The sequence below is a fragment of the Oncorhynchus mykiss genome, chromosome 7 (assembly GCF_013265735.2).
Source record: "Oncorhynchus mykiss isolate Arlee chromosome 7, USDA_OmykA_1.1, whole genome shotgun sequence".
Taxonomy (NCBI): domain Eukaryota; kingdom Metazoa; phylum Chordata; class Actinopteri; order Salmoniformes; family Salmonidae; genus Oncorhynchus; species Oncorhynchus mykiss.
Genome location: NC_048571.1, coordinates 59,267,892 through 59,294,608, shown reverse-complemented (window position 1 = coordinate 59,294,608; position 26,717 = coordinate 59,267,892). Strand labels below are relative to the sequence as shown.

At 40.9% G+C, this 26,717-nt stretch overlaps 1 protein-coding gene across 1 annotated transcript; it reads right to left on the bottom strand.

Moving 5' to 3' along the window:
• Positions 1-785: 785 nt before the first annotated feature.
• Positions 786-24,947, bottom strand: LOC110528104 (complement C1q-like protein 4). The gene is made up of 3 exons (XM_021609921.2): positions 24,389-24,947; positions 21,944-23,741; positions 786-3,442 (listed from the first exon to the last, which is right to left on the bottom strand). Exons 2-3 carry the CDS (start codon positions 22,478-22,480, stop codon positions 3,263-3,265), a joined length of 717 nt encoding a protein of 238 aa, XP_021465596.1. The 5' UTR covers positions 22,481-23,741; positions 24,389-24,947; the 3' UTR covers positions 786-3,262.
• Positions 24,948-26,717: the final 1,770 nt, after the last annotated feature.

The window sequence follows — 26,717 nt, the reverse complement described above, 5'->3', positions numbered from 1 at the left end:
TTCACTGCTCGACTGAGGGACCTTACAGAAATTGTGTGTGTGGAACAGAGATGAGGTAGTCATTCAACAATCATGTTAAACACTATTATTGCACACAGTGAGTCCATGCAACTTATAATGTGACTTGTTAATTAAGCAATTTTTTACTCATTAATTTATTTAGGCTTGCCATAACAAATGGGTTGAATATGTATTGACTGTAGACATTTCAGCTTTTCATTTTTTATTAATTAGATTTGATATATTTATATATTTTTTACATAATTCCACTTTGACATTATGGGGTATTGTGTGTAGGCCAGTGACAATTTTTAAATATTTTTTTAATCCATTTTAAATTTGGTCTGTAACACAACAAAATATGGAAAAAGTCAAGAGGTGTAAATATTTTCTGAAGGCACCTAAGGTTTATCCATGAAATAGTTGGGAGCATACATAGAGTGAGTGACTTTCTTTACTTATTTTTAGGCAGTTTACTCTTTGTTAGTCAGCACTTCTACAAAACAATGGTAGACTGAATGTAATGAACATCAGTGCTTGACTTGGACTGAAATAGCTGCCAGTGCTCATTTTGGGTGCCGGTACTAAAAAATGTAGAAGCCAGTATTCAGTTCCTGTGAGCTCCTGAAGTACATACATAAATGCACTATTAGTCCTTAACATGTAATTTGTTTTCTCAACCCACCGCATATCAACAAAATGCATTACTGCAGTAAAAAAATGAATCATTTTTTTGAGATTGTAAATAATGACAGCTTTAGTGTAAGTCAGACAGTGACTCCGAGGCGTCTTCACATTGTTTTATTGTAGGTCTTATATATTACCTTTAGGGTAGATTAAATTGTTGTTTATAATATTATACATAAGATATACACACAAGGTACAATGACAACAATCAATTCATACCGTTCATAAACAAAGACCAGGTTTCCTTTTCAACAGTAAGTTATTTAACATTATTTAGTGCCAGGGAACACAGTAGAATGCAGCATGACACAGAAGTCATGTACAGACAAACAAATCAGTACATTATGTTGGTTTAAATAAGATGGTAGGTGGTTATTGTAATACTGTCAGTTAAGATATAGTACAGGAATAATGTTTTCATCTGACTGATGCAGTTTGATAATAACTGGTGTTCTGTCTTTAGATCAAGCCCAAAGCTCTGTCCTGTAGTTGGACCTGAGACGCGACACACACACCGGTCATACTGTGTTGCAACAGTAATGCACACACATGGAGTAGCAGTATCATCCCTGCTGCAGCTGCATTTATTCAGTGGTTTTCCTAATACAACAACTTGTTACAATAGAGGCCTCCTCTGAAGTCCTGTAACATGTACAACTACTTACATTAGGTACATGTATGATGCTATGAACTACAGGAGAAGGACCTGCTTTTCATGGTATTGTCAAGGCAGGGCATTCACATTGATGTATATTTTTTTTTAATGGCCTGACAAGGTAATAATGCCCCCACTCTAAAATTTCCATGAAATCCATTCTTGATCGATAACACAAGTGACACAATATAGTCTCATTGCCACTGTGTCAAGGGTTTGCATAACATATTTGACAGACAGCATCAACCTGAACCTGCATATTTGAATTGCATTTACACAATTAGTAATGTATGGTACATTCAATAACACACAAAGATGTACATTTCCATTGAAGACACTCAGTCCGTTTCTAGTTCTACGGTAGCAGCGTACATTTTAAAATGTGAAACTAGTTCTGTACAGAGTACAAGATGAATCCTCAATGTCGGTATCCACACTGTAAACAAACAGGCTGCTTTACCTTAGAAGAAAAGAAGACTCATCATTATACAAATGACCAACTGGCCATGAACTAAAGCATCATCTCTCCATGATCTAAAGCATCATCTCTCCATGATCTAAAGCATCATCTCTCCATGAACTAAAGCATCATCTCTCCATGAACTAAAGCATCGTCTCTCCATGAACTAAAGCATCGTCTCTCCATGAACTAAAGCATCGTCTCTCCATGAACTAAAGCATCGTCTCTCCATGAACTAAAGCATCGTCTCTCCATGAACTAAAGCATCGTCTCTCCATGAACTAAAGCATCGTCTCTCCATGATCTAAAGCTCCATCTCTGATTATGTCTGGGTTCGACACCCAGTTTAAATTGCTCTGTTATCAATTTAATGTAATGTGAATATAGGAATAGGGTTTGAGGGTTTAAACAAAGGATGGGCTCATTAGTGGAACACGATGATGCTCTGTCATCCACCATAAGGTCTGGAAAAATACTGTATCTGTCTACCATAAGCCTCATCATTGATATCCTGTGTGTGAGGGGACTACCATCACCCCTCCCCACCCCCCTTAGCTGTAGGCAGGGGCCATGTAGGTAAAACTAACAACATGATACTTATCTTACACACACCACACTGGATGATGTTCGTGGTGTTGGGTGTATTATCAGCTCCGATCAATATATTCATGACTTTTCTCATTTGGTGTCTTCAGCCGTATTGGAAATCCATCTTGGAGCGAAGAAGGGAGGCGGGAAGCCCCGCAACCAACCTCGCAGTCTTCCATTTACAGTCTGCAATCTGAGACCATTTTACTAAATTCCACACTGGTGGCTGAAATGGTCAGCCCATGTCAATGCAACACTAGATAGGGGAAGTTCAATGAATCACTGTGTGTGTGTGTGTGTGTGTGAAAGAGTTGTATGCGAGTCATGTAGGTATACTTTCACATACATGATCATACACACAGATGTGTGCGCATCAGAAGTGAATATATATGTAACTTTAAGAATACACACGATATCAAGATGATCTTTAAACAAGTTTTTGTCTTGACATAATTCTTGTTTGTCACCCCATACTTACATGTTAGTTTCATTTACATATCTGTGATTCAATGATATCATGAGAATGACAAAACACATGACAAACAAATGGGTGTGTGTATTAAATAAAAATGCGTATAAACACAGTCTATATGCACATTATATGCCTTGTAACTACACTTGGTTTGGAATGTTATGGTATGACCATTATCTAGACATTAAAAACACAGACATTATACATTTCCTTTTCCCATTGCATCTGTTTCTCTAAATACTGTGTGTTTTAGCAATGGTGTGAAAGAGAGAGTGGAGAGAAGAGAGTGGTTGAGAGAATCAGGTTGGATGAGGATCCTGAAAAAGTTGCTGTATTTGTTTGCCTGGGAGAATGTGTGTGTATGGTTGTGTGTGTGTGTGTGTGTGACATGTGGATGCCTTCAATCAGGGTAGATGAGGAAGCCAGAGAAGGTGCTGTATTTGTTGGTGTTTCCTCCGTGAACTTTGCCCCCGTCGAGCTGCACGCACACCTCGTCCCCCACATCCAGGTGCAGGATGACACTGTTGGAGGCATAGTCATAGTTCAGATCAGCATCCTGGGCAATGGCACTGGCCCTCACCTGAGAGACACACAGAGCGAGAAACAGAGAGAGTGAAAGAAAGACAGGGCGGGGGGGTTGAAGAATGTGAATAACATGCTGACCACATAATCATTTGTTTTTACACATCCATGTTATTCAATCATTTCATCCAAACTGTTTGCGCATATTAATTAATGTCTGCGTAGCAAGGCGCTAAAATATAACTTGCTTCTCCCTCCTCCTTGTTGGTTTTTAGGAGTATACAGTATACCCACGTGGATGATTGAAAGCTGAACCTTTCAGTTACTGGCCCAATGCTCTTAACCACTAGGATATCTGCCGCCCTATAGCCTGAGGTTGAGCCTTCATTATGGTCATCTAAATGTTAATTCCCAAGATGAGGAGGAAGAGGAAGACACATGGCTCATCCCTATGTCTTAATTTACAACTACCTTTCCAAGATGGCATCATCTCCCCCAACACAGATATAGTATAAATCATAAATATTCACTGGTAATAGCCCAGAAGAAGGTCTATCGGTATATACTGTACATATTACCAAATCCTCTTGGTGATATTTTCTTGTATTTTCCTCTTTCCTTTATTTTCACCTCTCTCTTTCTCTCAGCTTCCCTCACCAAATCATCCCTTTCTATTAATCAGTAATCTCTCTATTCCTCTCGCTCTCCTTCTCTATTCTCTCTCTCTGAGCCATTTAATATTATTTCCTCCTTCACTCAAGGGTCTTGGTATAATGTCATTGGTACAAAGGCCTTCCTGTCCAATGGGCATGTATCGCTCCAAATAGATGAGCTGTGCATTGACCTTTGACCCAGAACCTCCATTGAGAACACAAACTTGCACTCTATCGATTTACTGGGATGTTCAGCAACCTGTTGCAGTGGGACAATTCTAGAGATTGCCTCCAAGATGGTTTAGTTGGGGTCAGGGAAGACATGCTTCACCAGTGTCAATCTCAAAATCTGAAATTGTTGCATTTATATTTTTGTTCAGTATAGTATCTCACCAGTCGTGCATTTATATGCCTCATAAAATTATACTAGTATATTCCATTTATATTCAATATACATGGTATAACACAGGAAAAGATAGTGCTCACGATATAACATTTTTTTGTACACAAATGGCCTGTAATGAGTTGCACTACATCTTAAGCTGTGCCATTTATTAATTGTATGTTTGTAGGCCTAATAACTAAAGCTGCTCATAATGAATAGTACCATCACCAGATAAATAGCCAACTGCTCAAGCATGGGATCTATTTCATCCTGGGAAAAAAAAATACACATATTAATGATTGCAAATCTGACAACCTCACTCCATCCTTGTCTCTCTCCCAGGGTTTAGCCTGGCTGAGGATATGTTCCATCATCTCAACCTGTCAGACGAGACTAAACTAACCATTTCTCCACAAACTTGTTGGCAATAATGAGTTGTTTTCTTTTGCACATATAATACAATTAACTCATTAGTTTACTATAGTCTAATAGCCAGGCTATCTGTTTCTATGTACAGCTTGTTGCTTGGGTCTTTTTTCTTCTTCCCGAAGACTCAAATTAATCAATACATTCCTGTTGTTTTTAATTCAGCTCACATCACTCCATTAATTGTTCTGTCTCTCCCTCTCCATCTAACATCTCCTCCATCATCCTTCCTCCATCCGCACCCTCACTATCTCTTCATTCTGGACCCATCTATCCATCTTTTTTCCTTCTTTCCCCAGAATGAGATGCAGGTCACGCTCACAGTTTCTTCCCCCACCATGGCAGTGTTGGCGGGAGCTGCGGCTAAGCGTGTCCCTGTCCGCTCTAAATCGGATTGATTAACAGCGCGCTGCTGTGGCAGGTCTCCATGGACCCCCTCCACCAGCCCCCAGATGCGTTAGGCCAGGCTACAGGGTTCGGTAATTGGTAGTGGAACAGCCATGCCAGCTCCCTCCCTAATAGCTCCCACTCCTCAATAACTCCATACAATCACAATAAGTGGTACACACAATAGGCTACTGCGGTCAAATGGGCTCAAGAAACAATGGTGGGAGGTCAGAATACAAATTCATTATTTTTGTCTATAAAAGCTGTTGGACTAGTAGTTTTTATTTTCCTTAGTAGTCTACATAGTTTATGTATCTCAGGTGGACTGTAGATATATACTGAACAAAGATATAAACGCAAAAATGTAAAGTGTTGGTTTCATGAGCTAACGTGATTTGATTTGAAAAATAAAAGATCCCAGAATTTTTCCATACATCCCTGTTAGTGAGCATTTCTCCTTTGCCAAGATAATTGTGGGGTCGCAGGGTAGCCTAGTGGTTAGAGCGGTGGACTAGCAACCGGAAGGTTGCAAGTTCAAATCCCCGAGCTGACAAGGTACAAATCTGTCGTTCTGCCCCTGAACAGGCAGTTAACCCACTGTTCCTAGGCTGTCATTGAAAATAAGGTTTTGTTCTTAACTGACTTGCCTGGTTAAATAAAGGTAAAATAAAATCAATCCACCTGACAGGTATCAAGAAGCTGTTTAAGCAGCATGATCATTACATTGTGCTTGGGCATTTTCTTGTGTGACAGAACTGCACCTTTTAGAGTGTTCACTGCAGGAATGTCCACCAGAGCTGATGCAAAGCTGTCATCAAGGCAAAGGGTGGCTACTTTAAAAAATATATTTAGATCTAGTTTTTGTAGTAACTAACACTTTTGGTAGGTGATTCCATATGTGTTATTTCATTTGATGTCTTCACTATTATTCTACAATGTAGAAAATAGTAAAACATTTTAGAAAAACCCTTGAATGAGTAGGTGACTGGTAATGTATAACCTTGGAATGTTCCAACATTCACTAAAATATAGTGTACCACATCTGTAACAACCACCACAGAACATTCCCCAAAAGTTCTCATTAGGCTTCCAGGTAAAGTAGTAAAACACATTTCCAAGTAATGTTTTTAGAACATACTGCTACAACAAAATATCTTGCAACATCAGGTGAATGTTTTATACAAACATTGTATAATCATTAGCATAACTGGACAGTTTTTGTGTTATGAGAACATTTGCAGCAACCTAACAAATGCTCTGGGAACTTTCACAGAACCAATTTTCAAATTGAAATTGGCCAGATTTGATTTAACCTATGACACTGCACACTCTTGAATTCAAGGGCAAATGCGATGAGCGTTCTGTCTATTTGAATAGCCCACATGTTAAAGGGTCACAACAAGAAATATGACAGTGCTGGTGTTTACCCCTCCTCCCTGCAATTACCCTTTAAACATGTCATTCAGTTAATTATATTTGCTAAGGCCTGGTTATTTATGACTTTTCTGGCATGGGTCCATAGGGGACATTACTTCACTAAGGCTCAGACAGCAGAAAATATATGCAGTCGCTGACATTTAATGTGTCATGTTTTTGATTAATTTATGGTTGCATTGTACTTCCTATATAATCTAGTGGCTCAACAGCTATTCTTCCCAACAATGAAGCTTCATTATATTACATTTTAAAACTATGTTAGTGAAACCAATATATGAAAATGAGTGTACATGTACATAGTGTTATTTATGATATTACCCTCAACTCTAAAGTAATTGCATTGTCAAACAGCAGAGTAATTTGTGTAAATGAACTAATTACAGATGAAAGATGGTTCTGTTTTTGAGTCCACAAGCTCAATATGAATCATAATTTAAAAGATTTCATTACCAAACACTGTATTTTGTCAAGCCAGGGGGCCAACAGGAACAGGCGGAGCAGTCTGAGAGAACCAGAGCAGTGAGTCTGATTTTGGTCTCTCAGTAACTATCAAAATGAAACCTTGTTTCCTTTAAGAGGGGAGGAGGGGGGGGGGTGCAGTGGGAATGTGAAAGAGAGGAAGGAAAATCAGGATTATTGTCAACTGCAGTGGAGATTGATATCGACAAGGGAGTAAATTCCTGTCTGTTGGCCAAATGCTGTGCCGACTTGAGCTGCTGCTGGGGAGAGCCCGTGGGATAACAGGGAGGATAACACTGCCTCCACTTTTCATATATGAATAAGAGAGAGAGAGAGATGTATGGCGAGGGGGAGCTAAAAACACAGAGTAGAGCTCTGAGAGGTGGTGCAAGGGCGCAAAAGACACGGGAGGTAGAGGTGGAGGCAGAGGCCGTGGAGAACAGGAGGCAGAAACGTAGGAGGCAAGTACAGGGGAAAAAGGTAAAGAGAGGAGAGAGACTTTGAAAAAGAGAGGAAGTGAGAGAGATTTAGAATGAGAGAACATAGGAGAGAGCAGCTGCGTGGCACTTTAACAGTCTAAGCACAAGACGGGGGTGAGGGGAGACAAACTGGAGGGGGCCTGGAGGGATGGGGAGGGAGGGAGCCTGTTGGATAACAAACTGATCAAGAGAACCTATTTCTGGAAGGCAGGAATGAGACTTGGGAGGTGGGGGTCTGTGTAGTCTCTGTTATTTTGGTGTTTTGCAGTGGTGCCTTGCTCCTCTGGTAATAAAAGTGACAGGATTCATTCACCGTGATGTACAGACCTCTCAGAGCGGAGCGAGACGATTGAGAGGGGTCTCTTAAACTCACCTGTGGGACCACTATATATATGGGTAGAGAGGCAGGGGTCGAGGAGGGGGTATGGAGGACTGATGGAAATATCCAGTTTATACAATGCTGTGGTTCTCTCTCTCTCTCTCCGTGCTGTGTTAAGGTGTGCTCTTATACCATTAAGGTGGTGGTTGTGGAAGCCTTTTAGCAGCCGTGTGGGTCTGACCCCTAATTGGCATGCTAAATGCTAATATATTGCCATGACACTCTGGACCGATGGTGTCAAGACGTTGATTAGAAAGTCTCTAATTGGCTCTGGGCTGGAATGTTCCAATGGTGGAGACAGTTTAATTGGATATAAAGGGGTTTCAGCTACAGATGACTCTACCTGCAAAGTATCAACTGTGAAGCAGCCAAAGGTTGTGCAATGACATTAAGTAATGTGCCACTTAGTCAGTAACTGGTCATTTGTTGGCTCCTATTAACAATTTGGAAAATATTAATATTGGAATTATTGGGATATTTACCAATACAAGCACGCAGGAAGGCAGACACACAAGCATGCATGCCCGCAGACACGTACACATATTTTCTTGGGCCTTGGGCCTTCTCCTCCATATCATCAGATTACAATGCCACCTATGTGTGTGGTCAGGTCATGCAAACATCACGTGACTGATTTACTTCACATGGTCAGCCAATTCTAAGACATCTCACACTGATGATATTTTCACAAAGTGATCAAGCTGTCATGGTGGGGAGAAATTATTAATTGGCTACCTTTAGTTCCCTCATTATATAATACCATGAGTCATGGGTAATGCCATACTATTAGTCTTTACTGTCTATTCTTGCAAGTGTTATTTCTAATGTCATATACATTTCCATGATCTCTAAGGGCTAAATGTTCTTTATCCCCCCTTACACAAAAAATGGCATTTATCAAACTAATTCTGACATTTGAACACTACTCAATGAGAAAACCCAACCTTTGGGATGAACTTTTGAAGAACTGTGCGAGGCAAAATGAGAAGGAAAACATAGATGAAACAAAAGAAGGAAAAATAAAGCGAAGAGAGGCCCAAGTCTGCAATGTATTAATGTCTCAGTGATAATTAAAGAAATGAATGGAAATACAGTATAATGGCTGTGTGTGTGAGAGAGAGAGATGGCAAAACTGCATTTGTGGTGTACTGACTTAATAATATTAATAAGCTGGGTGCTTATATTTGTCCTATTTCACACATGTACAAGTGTGTATTAATACGCATGTGTGAATTGGAAATGAGACATTATCAACGGCGACCCTGGAGCAATTAGAATTAAGTGCCTTGCTCAAGGGCACATCGACAGATTTTTCACCTCATCAGCTTGGGCATTCGATTACTAGCTCAACGCTCTAAGTTAGGGATGGGCAACTGGCGGTCCCCTTTTGTAGGCCCACGGGGTCTCAACTTATTGTTAAGAGTTACAATTGTAGAGGTGCAATTTCAAAATTTGGTTGTGCATCAGCAGTTTTTCTCTTGTTATGTCGGTCACAGACAGTCAATCAATTAGCCCATGTCAGCTAACATGTTTTAGATTGGTAAGTTAGCTGGCTAGACTATCTAAACTTGTAGAAATCATTGTCAAATTACTGACCATGGGGCCCCCATTGACTTGTAGTGACTCACTCCCCATTGATTTTGTTAGTCACTCTCACTCAGATATCATATTAAAAACGGCAAACATCACAATCCACCCTATGGCAGTAAAACTGCAAATTTTTCTCACTGCCACATGGCAAAACGAGTATAATTGCAATTGCCTGATATTAGTAATACAATTGCAAAATCTTCTCACTACCCCATGGCAAAGTGTGTACATTTGCAGGAAATAAACTCTAACCTACTTTGTCTCTGATGTCAAGAGGGGGGGCTGCTAAAATGTTTTGCTCAGAAGGTAGGGGGTGATCCCGTAACAAAATTTCACTTGGGACCCCCAAAAGGCTAGGGCCAGCTCTGAATGCATGTGTGGATATGGATGTGAATACGCCGACCCGCGAGCCACTGTGACCCATCGTGATGAGTTCAGATTTTTTTGTGGCCCCCACCCCCATCAAAGTTGCCCATCCATGCTCTAACCACTAAGCTCCCTGCCACCCTGACTTATGAAACATTGTTTGGAAAATGTGCCCTACTATATAATGTAGTGATGTAATGCAAAGTTGTGTTTATGGTTATACAATAAATGTACAGGAAGAGTAATGAATATGCAATTAAATATAAGCTTTGCTGTTACAGTTTCAAAGTCACCTGTATGTCTTACAAAAGCTGGATGACAAGTAATGTCACGGTCGTTTGTAGAATTAACGGACCAAGGCGCAGCGTACGTTGAGTTCCACATCATTTATTAAAGAAGTGAAACTTAACAAAACAATAAACAAACAAACCGTGACTACTGAGGTGCTATGTGCACTAACTCCAAACATAAACAATATCCCATAACCCACAGTTGGAAAAAATGCAATTAGAGACAACAATTACCAGCTGCCTCTAATTGGGAATCATACAACTCACCAACATAGAAAATAAACCTAGAACCCCACATAGAAAATATAAACTAGAACAACCCCTAGTCACACCCTGACCTACTCTACCATAGGAAATAAATGCTCTCTATGGTCAGGACGTGACAAGCAAGGGAAAGGCAAAACAAATGTAGTCATTAATTCCTGTGTAGCAGACAATATCTGGAAGGCTGTTCTAAACCTCCACTGAAACCCACAGTGATTAGTAGCTACTAATCCTGACAGCGGACACGTCAGGCCCACTAAATAAGATATAGCGATTCACACAATGTGTCACACAGTTGCCCAGAAATTAGCTACTAGCTACTAGCATCCTTAATTAATGAGCTAATTGAGTTGATGTTGGACCGGATCCCTTCTGAAGTGAACATGACTGTGTTTTCGTATCAAAAACACTGATACGAAAACACAGTCATGTTCACTTTAGAAGGGATATGGTCCAACATTAGAGCAGAGGACATATTATGTCCCATATTGACACTGCACTATCCAACTGAATGGAAAATACACTAACTCTCCAGTTGTATATCCTCTGTGAGAAGTGCAAAGAGTTGAGCCATGTGAAGCAGGAATCAGGGCAGCAGTTCCAATGTTGTGTTGGGCTTAATTAGTGCTCGGTCTGTCCTCCAGGTCTCTTTTCCAATAGGTCAAATCAAACTAAATGCCACAGTCCTGTAATGGGGACATGGTGTCACAAGTGGCACAAAGCTTCCGAGCAGACATGTTGGGTCTAAATGGGTTAGCAGCAGCTCTGCACTGGACTCATCATAAACTATTAGTCAGAGAAGAAATATGCGGCCAACATGAGGGATAGGCCTAGACACTCCCAAAATGACCAATCCATGCGCCGGCTATAAATATTCATGATAATCCCACTCCCAGCTCATCATCGCAAAAGGGCAAAATCTATATTGGTTGTAAATTATAAATTCATAGGAAAGGTCACTTGCTTTAACAAAAATCGTTTGGTGGCTTAAGAAACATGGAGAGTAGAGATCTGACGGCTCAGTAGGGTATGCAGGCTTGTCAGTTGTGAGGATCAGATGTAATTTCCCTCCTAATCATAGATGTCAAGGAACACGTGAAGGATTCATCATCCATTTAGCAATATCAGATATTCAGAGATCTACGACTGTCAATAAGGTCTTTGATTCATTTAACTTCTTCCACCTTTCTGTCCTTACACTGGCCTTGTTCTCTTTCACTCCATCTCCCCTTTTTCGTTCATTCTATCCATCTTCATCTTCTTTATGTTGATCTGATCCTACCCTCTCATGTTGGCCTTGCAGTAGCTGTGTCTCTTATCCCCCTATGTCCGCTTTCCTCTGTTTATCCATCCATCTTTCTCTCCTCTCTTGATCTCTCTGTCGCCCCACTTGTCTGCAGCCTGCCTCCCTTTACAGTCATCTCTCCCCTGGCTGTGTCTTAATCCCACCTCCCTTTGATGTGCTGCGGATAAACTGCATCTCTGTGTCAATATGACATAATTTAAACACACAACCTAGATCTGCCCTTTGAGTTATAGTCAATGAAAATCACACTTACAGTACATAATAATTCTCCCCCCGATGAAAATCGGGGAGGGAACTGTATATCTGTCTCTGTCCGTTGGTACATTCGTACGTTAGTCACATGCGATATCTCAGACCGCACTGGCCCGATTTTAATGAAACTTGGGTGAATGTGGCATCTTGCCATAGAGATACGGCATTTATAACATTACACTGATTAGCCAGATGGTGGCTCTATATTGATTGAAAATGCTAACTTTGAAGGGCCAAGCCCCTCACCCCGATTGACCTAAAGTCATGAAATTCGGTACATAGGTCCCGCTCCTCACAAGGAACAAATATGACTCAGGAACTCATTAGCTCATTAGCTCCACCGTGATTTTTCACCATTTAGGATTTTGTGAAAAACACTTAAAACGCTACTCTTCTGGCACGGTATGACCGATCTGCACAAAACTTAACATGTGGCATCTATGGACAAAGTTCTCTCAAGTCAATATTTTCCATACTAATACCCAAAACAACACAACCGTTATTGACCAATAAGCAATTACGTGGGTGTGGTCTGGCACATAAATGCATATAAATCAGTCGAGGATATTCATATTGTACATGCATATAAATCAGTCAAGGATATTCATATTGTAACATGCATATAAATCAGTCAACGATATTCGTATTGTACATGCATATAAATCAGTCAAGGATATTCATATTGTAACATGCATATAAATCAGTCAACGATATTCGTATTGTACATGCATATAAATCAGTCAAGGATATTCGTATTGTAACACACATATGTTGCAAACACTGTCAAGACTCAACATATGCAAGAACATTCATATCGACCACACTGTGGCGCTATAACGGGCACGTGTTTATATCTCTTGATCTGTTTGCCTCTTAATGCTTTCACATAGGATTTACTGTATTTTGGCCTTAAAAATGTATTGGGCCATGTTTATATGACCCCCTTACAAACAGGCCCATTGTTACCACATTCTTGCCTGCATACACATTTATACCTCACGTGAATATGTCGGCAACAAGTGGTAGCAGTAGTAATATACACCATCCAAAATACATTCATTATTAATTTGTTTAGGCAGGTCCTAAGAAATATTATAAGACTAATAAAATGTATTTTCAAAACAATAGAATGGTATATTTTGGGTTTAATTATGTTATGTCCAAATGAATGAAATCAATAGTTCATTATTTTGTTCATTAATACCCCAATCACAGTTAACACACATTTTGTAGTAAAAATATAATGGAATACAACAGAATAAAACACAAATAATATTTTTTCCTACACAACTTGTGTCACTGGAATGTGTGGAACCGCTGTCTTATAAAAAAGTGATATTTTGAAAAAGAGCCACAATTAATCTCTTTCCTACCCTCACTCCACTTCGTTAGGGTGCAGGCATACATTGACAATATCTTCATCATGATACCCATAGAAAATAATAGCAATCCTATTTTCATAAGCATGTGAGACTCGTGTTCATATTTCATAACCTCTGGTGGACTTTTGGAGTTGCCTATATGTGATCGAGCAAAATAATAGGCCTCCACTTGGTTTCTGGTACATTATTGCATGCTAAATGTGTCTGATCAGTGTTAGATGAGCAAACAAATAGATGAGCTACCACTTCCACTTATTTGCCCAGCCAGAAACTACTTAACCAAATAGCCTACAGACGGAGATTCAGTGAAACAAAATCACATTAATTGAGACAAGTCAGTGAAGTCACAGGCTTTTGGTCAGGAGTAGGCCTAGGATACTAAGCAACTGGGAGTGAAGAGCAAAATAATCCACTTGTTAAACTACATAACATGTTGGCAAAATGTTCTAATAAATGAGCCAACTAGACAAGATGACCATGAGCAGCACTCACCTCAGCTAACATTTCCCCAGCCTAATTGTAGCCTAACCAATATCCAAACAGAGAATCAGTAAAACCTCAAATCTGACATTGATTGATTTATCAAGATGAGTCCCCAACGCTTGTTTCAAAGCAGCGCAATAGTGCTGTCTCAAAAAAATGATGCTGAAATTATTTTCTAATTGACCACAGGCGGGTAGCCTATTGCTTCAAATGTATTACAATGATTGGATAACTTTGGGAGTTTCAGTAAGCAACAATTCGATACATGTCTTCAATTGCATTAGCCTATTTTCTTCCAATATTTTTGTCATTCAGTGATATTTATTCACACAGTAATTCTTCTGTGGTTAAGAAAATAGTGGGCTATGCTAAGAGATGGGAGAAGTGACATGCCTCGCAAAGTTAGTGAGCCGGCAGGAGGATGGTTAACTGGCACTGCCTCGCAACCATCAAGAGTTTAAGAGCTTAGTGTGTGCCAATGCTGCCACAGCATTACGGGCACGTTTCATACTAAGCCGTAGGCAGAAATGTACCAAAATGATTACTAGGTCATTAGGCGGAAATAAATGTTTTGGCTTTGATACCGTCAATACCTTTCAGATACAAGGGCTGAAAAAAAGTTGGTGGTATGGTAAAGTTGGCAGAAAAAGTCAAAGTATCAGAGTGATGAAATTTGGCACACAGGCTCAGGGATATGAGTCTAGCTAACCCACACGATATCTCAGACACCACTGGCCCGATTCTTCCGAAAACATCTTGCCAAAGAGATCCGTTATTTTGCTAAATTAGACTGATTGGCCAGATGATGGCGCTATAACAAGAGGTGGAAAATACTAACTTTGAAATGCCACGCCCCTCACCCCGATTTACCTAAAGTCATGAAGGTACATTGCATTCGGAAAGTATTCAGACCCCTTGACTTATTCCACATTTTGTTACATCACAGCCTTGTTCTAAAATAATTTTTCCCCTCATCAATCTACACCCAATACCCCATAATGGCAAAGCAAAAACAGGTTGTTTGAATTTTTTGGACATTTACATAAGTATTCAGACCCTTTACTCAGTATTTTGTTGAAGCCCTTTTGGCAGCGAATACAGCCTCGAGTCTTCTTGGGTATGACGCTACTGTATTTGGAGAGTTTCTCCCATTCTTCTCTGCAGATCCTCTCAAGCTCTGTCAGGTTGGATGGGGAGCGACTAGGCACTCAAGGACATTCAGAGACTTACTTAAGAAGCCACTTCTGCATTGTCTTGGCTGTGTCCAGTTGGGAGGTGAGGTCTGAGGACCTGAGCGCTCTAGAGCAGGTTTTCATCAAGAATCTCTCTGTACTTTGTTCTGTTCATCTTTCCTTTGATCCTGACTAGTCTCCCAGTCCCTGCTGCTGAAAAACATCCCCACATGATGCTGCCACCACCATGCTTCACCGTAGGTATGGTGCCAGATTTCCTCTAGATGTGACGCTTGGCATTCAGGCCAAAGAGTTCATTCTTGGTTTCATCAGACCAGAGAATCTTGTTTCTCATGGTCTGAGTCTTTTAGGTGCCTTTTACTGATTGGTGGAGTGCTGCAGAGATGGTTGCCAATCTGAAAGGTTCTCCCATCTCCAAAGAGGAACTCTGGAGCTCTGTCAGAGTGACCATCGGGTTCTTGCTCACTTCCCTGACCAAGGCCCTTCTCCCCCAATTGCGCAGTTTGGCTGGGCGGCCAGCTCTAAGAAGAGCCTTGGTGGTTCCAAACTTCTTCCATTTAAGAATCAAATAAAATCTAATTGTGTTTGTCACATGCATCGAATACAACAGGGGTAGTAGACCTTACAGTGAAATGCTTGCTTACAAGCCCTTAACCAACAATGCAGATTTAAGAAAAATACCTACAAAAAAATCTAGAAATTTAAGTAACAAATAATTAAAGAGCAGCTATGCATAGACAATAACAGAGAGTAGCAGCAGCGTAAAGGGGGGTGCATTGCAAATAGTCTGGATAGCCATTTGACTAGATGTTCAGGAGTCTTATGGCTTGTGCCTGGCTGTGTAGTCATGAGTGAATAAGGAGTACAGGAGGGGACTGAGTAAGCACCCCTGTGGGGCCCCCGTGTTGAGGATCAGCGTGGCAGACGTGTTGTTACCTACCCTTACCACCTGGGGAGGCCCGTCAGTTTAGTCCCAGGGTCCTTAGCTTAGTGATGAGCTTTGAGGGCCCTATGGTATTAAATACTGAGCTGTAGTCAATGTATAGCATTCTCACATAGGTGTTCTTTTGTCCAGGTGGGAAAGGGCAGTGTGGAATGCAATAGAGATTGCATCATCTGTGGATCGGTTGGTGTGGTATGCAAATTGGAGTGGGTCTAGAGTTTCTGGAATAATGGTGTTGATGTGAGCCATGACCAGCCTTTCAAAGCACTTCATGGCTACAGACATTAGGGCTACGGGTCAGTAGTCTTTGCTTCTTTGGGCACAGGGACTATGGTGATCTGCTTGAAACATGTTGGTATTACAGACTCAGACAGGGAGAGGTTGAAAATGTCAGTGAAGACACTTGACAGTTGGTCAGCGTATGCTCGGAGAACTCTTCCTGGTAATCCATCTGGCCCTGCGGCCTTGTGAATGTTGACCTGTTTACAGGTCTTGCTCACATCGGCTGCGGAGAGCGTGATGACTGATTTACACAGTCATCCGGAACAGCTGTTGCTCTCATGCATGTTTCAGTGTTCCTTGCCTCGAAGCAAGCATAGAAGTTATTTAGCTCGTCTGGTAGGCTTGTGTCACTGGGCAGGCTGTGCTTCCCTTTGTACTCTTTAATAGTTTGCAAGCCCTGCCACATCCGACGAGCGTCGGAGCCGGTGTAGTACGATTCAATCTTAGTCCTGTATTGATCCTATGCCTGTTTGATTGTTCGTCGGAGGGCATAGCGTGGTTTCTTATAACATTCCGGGTTAGAGTTCCGCTCCTTGAAAGCGGCAGCCCTACCCTTTAGCTCAGTGTGGATGTTGCCTGTAATCCATGGCTTCTGGTTGGGGTATGTACGTACAGTCACTGTGGTGACGACATCATCGATGCACTTATTGATGAAGTCAGTGACTGATGAGGTGCACTCCTCAATGCCATCAGAAGAATCTTGGAACATTTTCCAGTCTGTGCTAGCAAAACAGTCCTGTAGCTTAGCATCTGCTTAATCTGACCACTTTTTTATTGACCGAGTCACTAGAGCTTCCTGCTTTCATTTTTGTTTGTAAGCAAGAATCAGGAGGATAGAATTCTCCAGATTTCTGCCTCAACAAAATCCTGCTTTGGTGATCTCCGGGCAATTCCTTCGACCTCATGGCTTGGTTTTTGTTCCGACATCCACAGTGGAATCTTATAGAGACAGGTGTATACCTTTCCAAATCATGCCCAATCAATTGAATTTACCACAGGTGGACTCCAACCAAGTTGTATAAACATCTCATGGATGATCAATGGAAACAGGATGCACCTGAGCTCAATTTCGAGTCTCATAGCAAAGGATCTGAATAGTTATGTAAATAAGGTATTTCTGTTTGCAAAAAAGGTCTATAAACCTGTTTTCGCTTTGTCATTATGGGGTATTGTGTGTAGATGGATGAGGAAACATTTTTGAAAGCAATTTTAGAATAAGGCTGTAACGTAACAAAATGTATAAAAAGTCAAGGGGTATCAATACTTTTCAAATGCACTGTACATAGGGTCCCTCTCCTCATAAGGAACAAATATGCCTCAGGGACCTATTAGGTCCACCATAATGGATTTTCGTGGGGGACGACATGTTTGCTGTTGCCTTGTTTAAAACTAGAGTTATTGACTGGATACTCAGATGGACAGGTACAACAACTCAAATGGGACATGGGAGGGGGAGCTACAACAGACAAATCACATTTTTCGATTTCTGACACAATCCAAACAGTATGCCTACACACGGCAAATACCAAACATTGACATTGATATTGGTACTCCTTGCTGTAACTTTGACGTTGATCTGTTGGTCTCTAGTGTTGGCTATGCAATGTTCTCCCAGGGTTGTGTTTTTGTAATTGATCCCATCAGTTAGCTCCCCTATAAGAGCTCTTGTCTATTCATTGCAAAGTGGGACCGCGAAGTGGAGTGGGCCTGTGAAAGGGGGATGGGCACTGAATTGGGTTAAATAATTTAGTTGATGGAAAAGATAATTAATGGGCAAGCCAATAGACAAGCCAGAAGCGATGGGGGGGGGGGGGGGGGGGGGGGGGATCTAATCTAAAGGCCATGAATTATTTAACGCCGGTACAGGACAGGAATGACAATTTCAGTGACAGCACGCAACAAACAAGGTCTACCAATTATCCCTGGCATTTTCCTGTCCGTCTTCTTTACTGTGCACTTTATTCACACCCTGTCAAATCAATGAGCAGGGAGGCAGAGCGGAATCTACCTCTTAATAGACCTGGTCAAATAAAAAGCCTGTGTTATGGGTGTATTGGGAAAGCTGGGTGAAGTGCCAGGGTGATACAGGATCCAAGGATTTAAAAAATGAATGGTAATTTAGGGTGCGTTCGTAAATTCAATCTGGAGTGCCAGAGTGTTGTCAGATTGTCCGTTCGTAAATTCTGAACGTTTCGTTCTCGGAGCGTTCAGAGCGCACACTGGACACCCTGGCCGTGGAGTAGTGTAGGGTTGATCCGAGTGTTCTGGCTTCACAACGACAGTCAAGCACCCAAGCTAACTGGCTAACATTGGCTAACTAGCTAGCTACTTCCAGACACAAATGAGAGAACCCCTCACTCTGACCATTTTACCCGACCTAGCAGAGCTGGTTAGGCTGTTTTCATGTTATCCAGAGCGTTGGTGACTAAATGTGCTGCTGGTAACAATTTAAATTACGCTTTTTTTGCCGACGTTTAGTGACACCGGTCCTATTAAATTGGTGTTGAGTGTTCGGAAATTTGTCAGACGAGCGTGTTCTGAAATAAGAGTAGATAGCCAGAGTGATTTAACGAACGCGCCCTTATAATAGACGTTATCATTTAAAAATGTACCAGAACTAGACACATCCATTCCACCACCAATTGGGTAAGTAGCATTTATATAATGGAGATGGTAACATGTACTCTGCCTATATGGTAACATGTACTCTGCCTATTTTTTACAGGGAGATGGTTAGATGATTGAGATACAGTATTACAGTAAGGCCAACACTTGAAATTTGACCAGAGTACGATGCGAAACCCCTTAACATCCTTCCTTTATGGCTGTAGTGGATAAGTGCTTGACTGGACTTGAGTTCTTTGGTTGGGGGTATACATTCAACCCAGTAAAAATTAACTGATGAAGACAGGTTAGTTACACTTACACTTAGTTGTAATTGTTTGTACTAATTTATAAAGGGTAAGAAATATTAAACTCAGCTTTTCCCCTGAAGACAGTTTTATAGAGATTTTATGATGGATTGGTTCAAGTTGTTGATGCCTACCAATCTGTCCTGAATAAGCAGTAGCTATCAGGGTCAGGGTCGACTTAGCAACACACCGCTGCCTGACTACACAGCTTTTAAATTATGTGTAAAGAAATCAACCACCAGTGTTTCATCAAACACAATGCAAAGTGAGTCGTATTCTATTCCTCTATGGTAATCCCTCTGTGTAGCTCTTCTGTTCCACACCACACACGTCAAAATGAAACCTCAATAGAGTCAGGGTTTAATTCCTCAAGCTTGTCATCTCCAGATGGCTATTATTTGTATTTATTTTTTTGCTTGTTTATTTATTGATGTTAAAGCCGGAGAATCTCAGAGGACAATAGCCAGCTGTTGCGTTTTGGCGTCACTCCACATAAATGTGGAGGATCGTTATCCTCTTGATCGCATAGCTGTCACTGCCTTTCTCTCCTGCTGCCCAAATCAGGAGGTGGAACCTAGCAAAGTGTTACACTTTTTGTCTTCCATTCCATTCCAGCTTGGTGTGTGCAGTTTGCCGTTCAGGCACTTTAGGCCTTCATTTTCTCTGTGTCCTCCAGGAGCAATTCACTATATCTTTAGGGAACTTTTTTAAAAGCCTTTTGATGATATCCAGAGAAAATGGATTGTTGAATTATTAAGTGAGGGCTTACTTGTTCTTATACAAATGTTGGACGAGTTATTTTATTCTCATTCTACTCTGTCTGCAAAATAATCTATTTTACCTCAACTTTCCTTGTTTAAATGTTTGTTTAATCTAGATTGCTTTGCTAATTCATCCTTCATCCTTCAAACATGTGCCATTGTTATTTATGGCCATCCCATAATCTTACCAATAATAGAATACCAAATGGAAGTATGTTATGCCTACACGTTCAACCCATGTCATTCGGCCTAGCTAAAAGCTAAATGGTTAGTGTTGAAGGTTTAGAACGTGAAGGCATAACATACTTCCTAGTTGATTGGAATATGTAAGCGTTCTAATTTCTCTGTTCTTTCATGTTTAAACAATAACACTCTGAGTATACTTGTGTAAAATGTAGGTCCTCTGGTTAAGCTTCCTACCAGACAAAAATTGTCTCAAGGTACTTGGATATTCAATTAGGCAAACTGGCTTCTAAATCTCTTAACAAACCTTGCAAATGAACTTTGACTCAAAAGATAATGGGCAAATTTATACCAAATTTCTCAGCCTTTTCCTTCAATAATATAATATGACGCTTATATCCGAAGCGACTTAGTCATGCCAGCCTAAATTTCACGTATGGATGGCCCCAACGGGAATCGAACCCATGACCTAAGCGCCATGCTTTACTGACTGAGCATGAAGACACATATGCATACAACTCCAAAATACCTATTATAATCAGAGCTTGGAACCGGTTCAGGGAACAGAACCGAAAACCGAAAAAATAATTAAATTGTTCAAGGAACGGAAACAGAACCGGCAATGAAAGTGAACTTTAGGTGCCTGACAACTCACCCTGAATTCCACTCTATCGATCGCTACATACATTCAGTATGAATCTGCCATCCTAGAAGTCGTTTGTGTGACTTCAAAATGAGGGGCGATGTACAAAGCAAATTAATCAGCGATTGGATCGTCTCTAAGAAATCTAACCAATCAGAGTATCAAAGTTGATAACGTCATCCTGAAGGCCGGGTCTGGCCCAACCCATTGGTTTCTGGGACCAATCAGAATGGTCAGAATGTGTTAGCATTCTAGATATCGTAGGTGAGGGAGGCAAATACAGACTCATCGTGGAGAATAAACGTCAGTTTGGCCAGAGTGATGTGTCTGGGTAGTCTGGAAAGACCTGTAGTCTTCCAGAACAGAACCGTTACTTTCAAATCTTGAGAACTGGTTAATAATGTTATTATTCCTGTTAAATTCCTAATGTCGGGTATATAATTATGTGAAGTTATCATACTAATTATAACCTAAACACATTCCAGTTCAGGTCATGTCATGATGTTCAGCGCTTCAAGCCAAGCCCCCTCCATGTTTACTCCTAACTCTCGCCCCCTCCCCACTGGTGAAATTTCATTTGCATCTAGTGCCTGCACTTATCTGACCAATCAAACATGCAAACAACTAACTTACACATTCCATAGCAAGCTTCTCTGTTTCTGCTAACTGGTGAAGTAAATTAAGGAGATATTTTTGTAAAAAAATATGTTGATTTGATAGGTTTCCATAAGTATGAACAAGTACGAAAAGGAACTATATGAACGGTTACTTTTTTGGTTTCGAACCAGTTCAGAACTTTCTTTTCTGGTCGGAACACCGGAACGGAATGAAAGAAATAGGGGTTCTGTTCGGAACAAAAACATTGTAAAATAATTTTGGTTCCAAACCACGATTATAACCCTTTCTCTTTTTCAGAGAGGCCTCTGACAAGAAGAAACACATATTATAGGATAATGGAAGTAGAAGTGATACAAGAAGGCATAGGTGTATCAGGGGTTCTTAGACTAAATCAGCTGAACTGTTGACTTTTAGTGTAGGATTAATTGTGTGCTAACCTGTCTAGCTCATCACACACACAACAACACACACTCCTCTCTGTCTCACCTGTCCATTCTTTTTTAAGTCGGCCCACATGCTGGTCCCATCTCCGCCCCTCATCAGGACATGGTAGGTGAAGAAGTAGATGCCAGGTAGGGGGCAGGTGAACTTGCCAGTACTGGGTTCATAGTAGTTCCCCACATTGGTCACTACGTCGTCAAACCTCAACACCTCACTCCCTTCATGCTGTTTGCGGAGGCCAGCGTAGAAGGCGATCTTGGGGCTGTAGAAGGAGGGGATGTAGCCCCCTGGGCCAGGGCCGGGGGGACCAGGGGGGCCTGGCTTGCCTGGTTCTCCTGTGGGACCTCTGGGGCCTGGGGGGCCAGGGCTCCCACGAAACCCAGACTTGCCCCTTCTCCCTGTGAAGTCTGGGGGTTGGGGGGAGACAGCGGTCAGCTCGTGGCTGCCCTGTGGGGGGGTGAAAGAGTCGCACACCATCTTGCAGCTGCCGAGCATCTCATAATGGGTGCTCCCGCCTCCAGACGCCCCCCCTTTGGTGGTGTGAACCAATAAGGGGATGGCAACCAGCAGCACCAGCACCATAGCCACGCCCACTCCTGCCCCGATGACACGTTTCCTGCGGCTGAGCCGGGAGGCGGCCAGAGTGAGGAAGTCCTCCTCCCCCTTGGCCGGAATGGTGGTGCCGGCCAGAATGAACTCTGGGAAAACCAGGACTAGGGGGAGAGATGGTGAGAGAGGGGCTAAAGGGGGAAAGGCGATGGGACAGAGAGGTTCTACACTGGGAGTAGGGGGTGAAGTAGTTAATTTTACCTAAGGGAAATAAGATGTAAATGAGGGAGAGCGAAAAGGTAGGAGGGTTGTGAGGAAAGACTATAAATATAGGAGATTTCAACGTAAAGACAGGAATGAGATGATATAGGACACTTAAGGAACAGCAAAGCTCAATGTCACAAAGTCATGAGTCGTTGAAGTCAAATGTCAGGAAGAGAATACAAAACATGTTTTCATTCCGTTCATTTTTTAAAATGTTTTTCTAGGTTTATCCTCAAATTTGTCAAAACCTTTTTCTCCACATTTATTTTTTAACGTAAAATGTTTAATCTGCAAAACAATATTTATTCACTTTCTTCATCCTTCTTTTCAGTAAAGAGCTCACTGATATCAAATGTAGTATGTTATTTTCTTTCAGAGGGCTAGAGGTGAAACCAGCCAGTTGAGTGTGGACACCTTCTCAGTGTTACAGACACGGGTTGAAACTGACTAAGTTCCACATCCAGTTCTTTGGAAGGTTAAATGCAAGGTTTTTCCCTGGGATGGAGTGTAGATTGTTCTAGAGGGTTCTCTAAAAATATAAATATTTTTCAGCCAGAATGGCAGCAGAATCTCCTGGTGGAATGTCCTTATATTTCTCAGTTGGAGAGCTGTCAGGTGGGGTCTGCTCCAGTATTCCCAAAGGAGTCCATCTCACCCACGGCATTCAGTGAAGGGCACTCACTTGTCTGGTCCAAGGATGAGTGGAGAGGAATGAAAGAGCGCTTAAATCTCTTGTATTTGTTCCTATTCCTCCTTCCTTGTGTTTCTCTTTCTCTATGTACTTTTCATCGCTTAATCCTGGGTCTGTTTTCCTCTTGGGTAGACTAACAAATTCCCCTCTCAGATATGGTTGTTGGAAGGTGATTTTTTTTTCAAAAGTCAGTATTTATTGAAACAGTACTGAGAAAATGTTCTGTTCCTCATAAAAACTTGCTTCTCTGGTTTTTTTTGTGGTGAGTTGAGTCGTAGCAGAGAATATCTAAGGTTCCACTGCTCGCCTGTAAATCAGACATCTTGTGCCAGGAGCATTCTATTGGGGGAAGGAAATATATTTTGAGGTTGATGTACATTTAGGCCTACTAAATTAATAGAGTATTTGATTCCCTATATTAATTGCCTTGATTACTATAGCTCAACCATATGCATAAGATACAATGAAGTGTTGATAATATCTAACCATTAACACAATTCTAATCACTTACACAATTACTGCAAAGCAGAGTTTAAATATTGATATCCAATACAAATTGTTTAAATGCATAATTTTATGTGAAAATGAAAGAGGTTTATGACTACTGTAGAGTAACTTGATTCAAAACTAGTAGACTTAAATGGTTACATTTGTGCAATACATGAATACATGTGAGACTACTTCATCTTTGGAATAATAAGAAAACTAATTGTAATAATACAATTATGAATAACAGCCACGCCGAAAAATAATTTGAAACAAAAAAATTTGCTTTGCATAGTAGTCTAGATTAGTTCATTTTTAGGATATTCAATGAATTATCAGTAACTTTATAACTTTATTCAAGCATTTTTAATTACACACATTCCGATATTTAATGTGACCATACATATTTATATTTTCACTAGGCCAAAATAAGAAACATCTCCGAGAGATCGAGGCTATTTCAAACAAATCTTTAAAAATATGTGTTTTATATCGCTCACCTTTTGCTCCTCGCTGCACAATAGAAGTGTCGATGATCTGAGATACGCTGTGGGAAGGTGAACCCTTCAGTTTCGCGCAGGTAGACTTTCAACGTGGTCGAGAAAACAGTGAAGACAGCGCATCCTCACCGTCGTCTCCGTGAGTTGTCAAGCTCTGGAATAGTCAGATGAACTCGAAAACTAACAGCAAATTCACTTTTGTTTTTCTCTCAATACAACGAATCGTCGTTATGCCGACTGATTATTTTTCCAGTCAGTGAGTAACAGGTCACTCGTTGGTCATCAACACCCAAGGCAGACAGAGGGAACAAAATAGTGACTTAGGCCACCACTTATCTAATTAACTTTTCACTTCCTTTCTATGCTCCAAGATATTCTAAAGAGAATTATTGTAGATTTTCATATTTTAATCCACTGATAAGCGTCTTTACCAAAATGCAACAGTTTTCTCACTTGTTAGATTTCCTCCTCTCTCCTCTTGACAGTCGCGCGCTCTGCTCCCCCGCCCTCTCGCACAAAGTTCCTGTGCTCCCTCTTTCCGCTCTTACACATCGTCCCATTCTGTATGACCTTATAGTTGCCTTTCTGTGTCATTATAGTCTTATAAGCGCGTTGATAACTTATCTTAGCTCTAGAATAAACAAAAATGTTAGCACACACAGCAGTTTGTGTATATATTATTTCCGGCTTGTCACACATGGGGCAAAAGCCACGAGGCACGAGCAGCAATCAGCTACAGGTGAGGAGCCAAATGGCCTGAATAGAACTCTCACATACTAGTGACATGACTGTTTAGGCAACCATTATGTCCCTCCCCTATCACCTCTTGTCATCACTGCAATAGAGACATTTAGTTTTTGTCTTACTTCACATGGAGAAAAAAGTGTGAATACAAATGATTATTACAAATGATTATATTATGATTATGATAACTTTACAGGATTGTAATGACTAAAACATCCCTTTATCAAGGTCTTATTTCACCCAACCTCTTATGGTGTTTTTTATACAAGGTGTTTTTTTCTGTCTAGTGCATTTTCAAAATCATTGCTTGTTAAAGATATGAGCAGATAAATAGCAGAATCTTTGTTAGCTCTAACTCTAGGCGGCATTCTGCCTTCTCCCTACAATTTTTAGCCATTAGCTTCACCCACGACTGTCTCATGTGAACTACAATCCCTACGCTGTGTTTTAACGTTTACAAATGTCAATAATAATCACTTTCAATAAGGCTTTCGAAACATTTGGCCCTTATCTTTCATCAGCGAGAAAGAATCCTTCAAATAAAAAAGATAACACTTACTGTAGCAGTTTTGCACAGATCCATACAGCTATGAGTGCCTCCCCATCCGACGATACTACACTTCCGCTACACTTCCCGAGTTATGCTTACACACAGGTGTTCTGAGCATGCTAGATGGCTAATTAGCACAGATGGTCGCCGCTTATCTGCCGTCTGTTTTCCGTAAACAAGCACTGTAACATGGAGATATGGCCATGTGGGAACACTAACCGTAACCCTATCAAGGTGTGTATCAAGTTAACCTTTTGTTTTTAGAACATTATTTCTTGCTGATATGAAAGATAAGGTTATTATGCTTCCAAAACCATACCGCAAGCGATGCATGTTAATGTTCAGACCAAGCATCTGAGATCTTAACAAAAGGTACCCCTATAGAAGACGCCTTCATCCAATTACTCTTATGTGTAATGTAATGGAACTGAGAGTCATGATCAAGGGCTATATTTTTGTATAACATTTTAAGTTTTATTGGTGGTGGGAGGGTAGGTGAAAAGAGAGTGATGTGGATAGGAGATGTACTGATGTGAGACTGAGACACGGTGTGAAGAATGACAAACTGTGTGTGTATGTGTGTGTGAGGGAGAGGGTGAAAGGAGGAGAGTGGTGTTCTCAGGGCTGTTGTCAGTGCCTCTGTGTTTCTCCAGCTTTCAGATCTCATTAGTGGTGAAAGACACATTGCTACTGACAACCTCCCGTTTTTCTTTTGCTCTCTCTCACTCTTTCATTCATTCCTTCTCTCTTTGTTTCTCAACATATTCTATACCTTTAGCGCCTTCAGATGTCTCTGTAAATGTCAACAGGCCAGTGACGTGCGGTGAGGTCGGTGGCTGGGTAGGCACTGGCTATTATCCATGCCAGATTTATTCACAAATAAACCTTGATGAAGCCCAAGTTCATCCATACAACAGATAGCTCCAAAAACCTGAGTGGCTATTAAAAGAAATTGACCAAAATGTTCACCAAATGTAAATACCAATTTAGCCTAGATACACACGCTTAGAATACACACACATAATAATAATATTA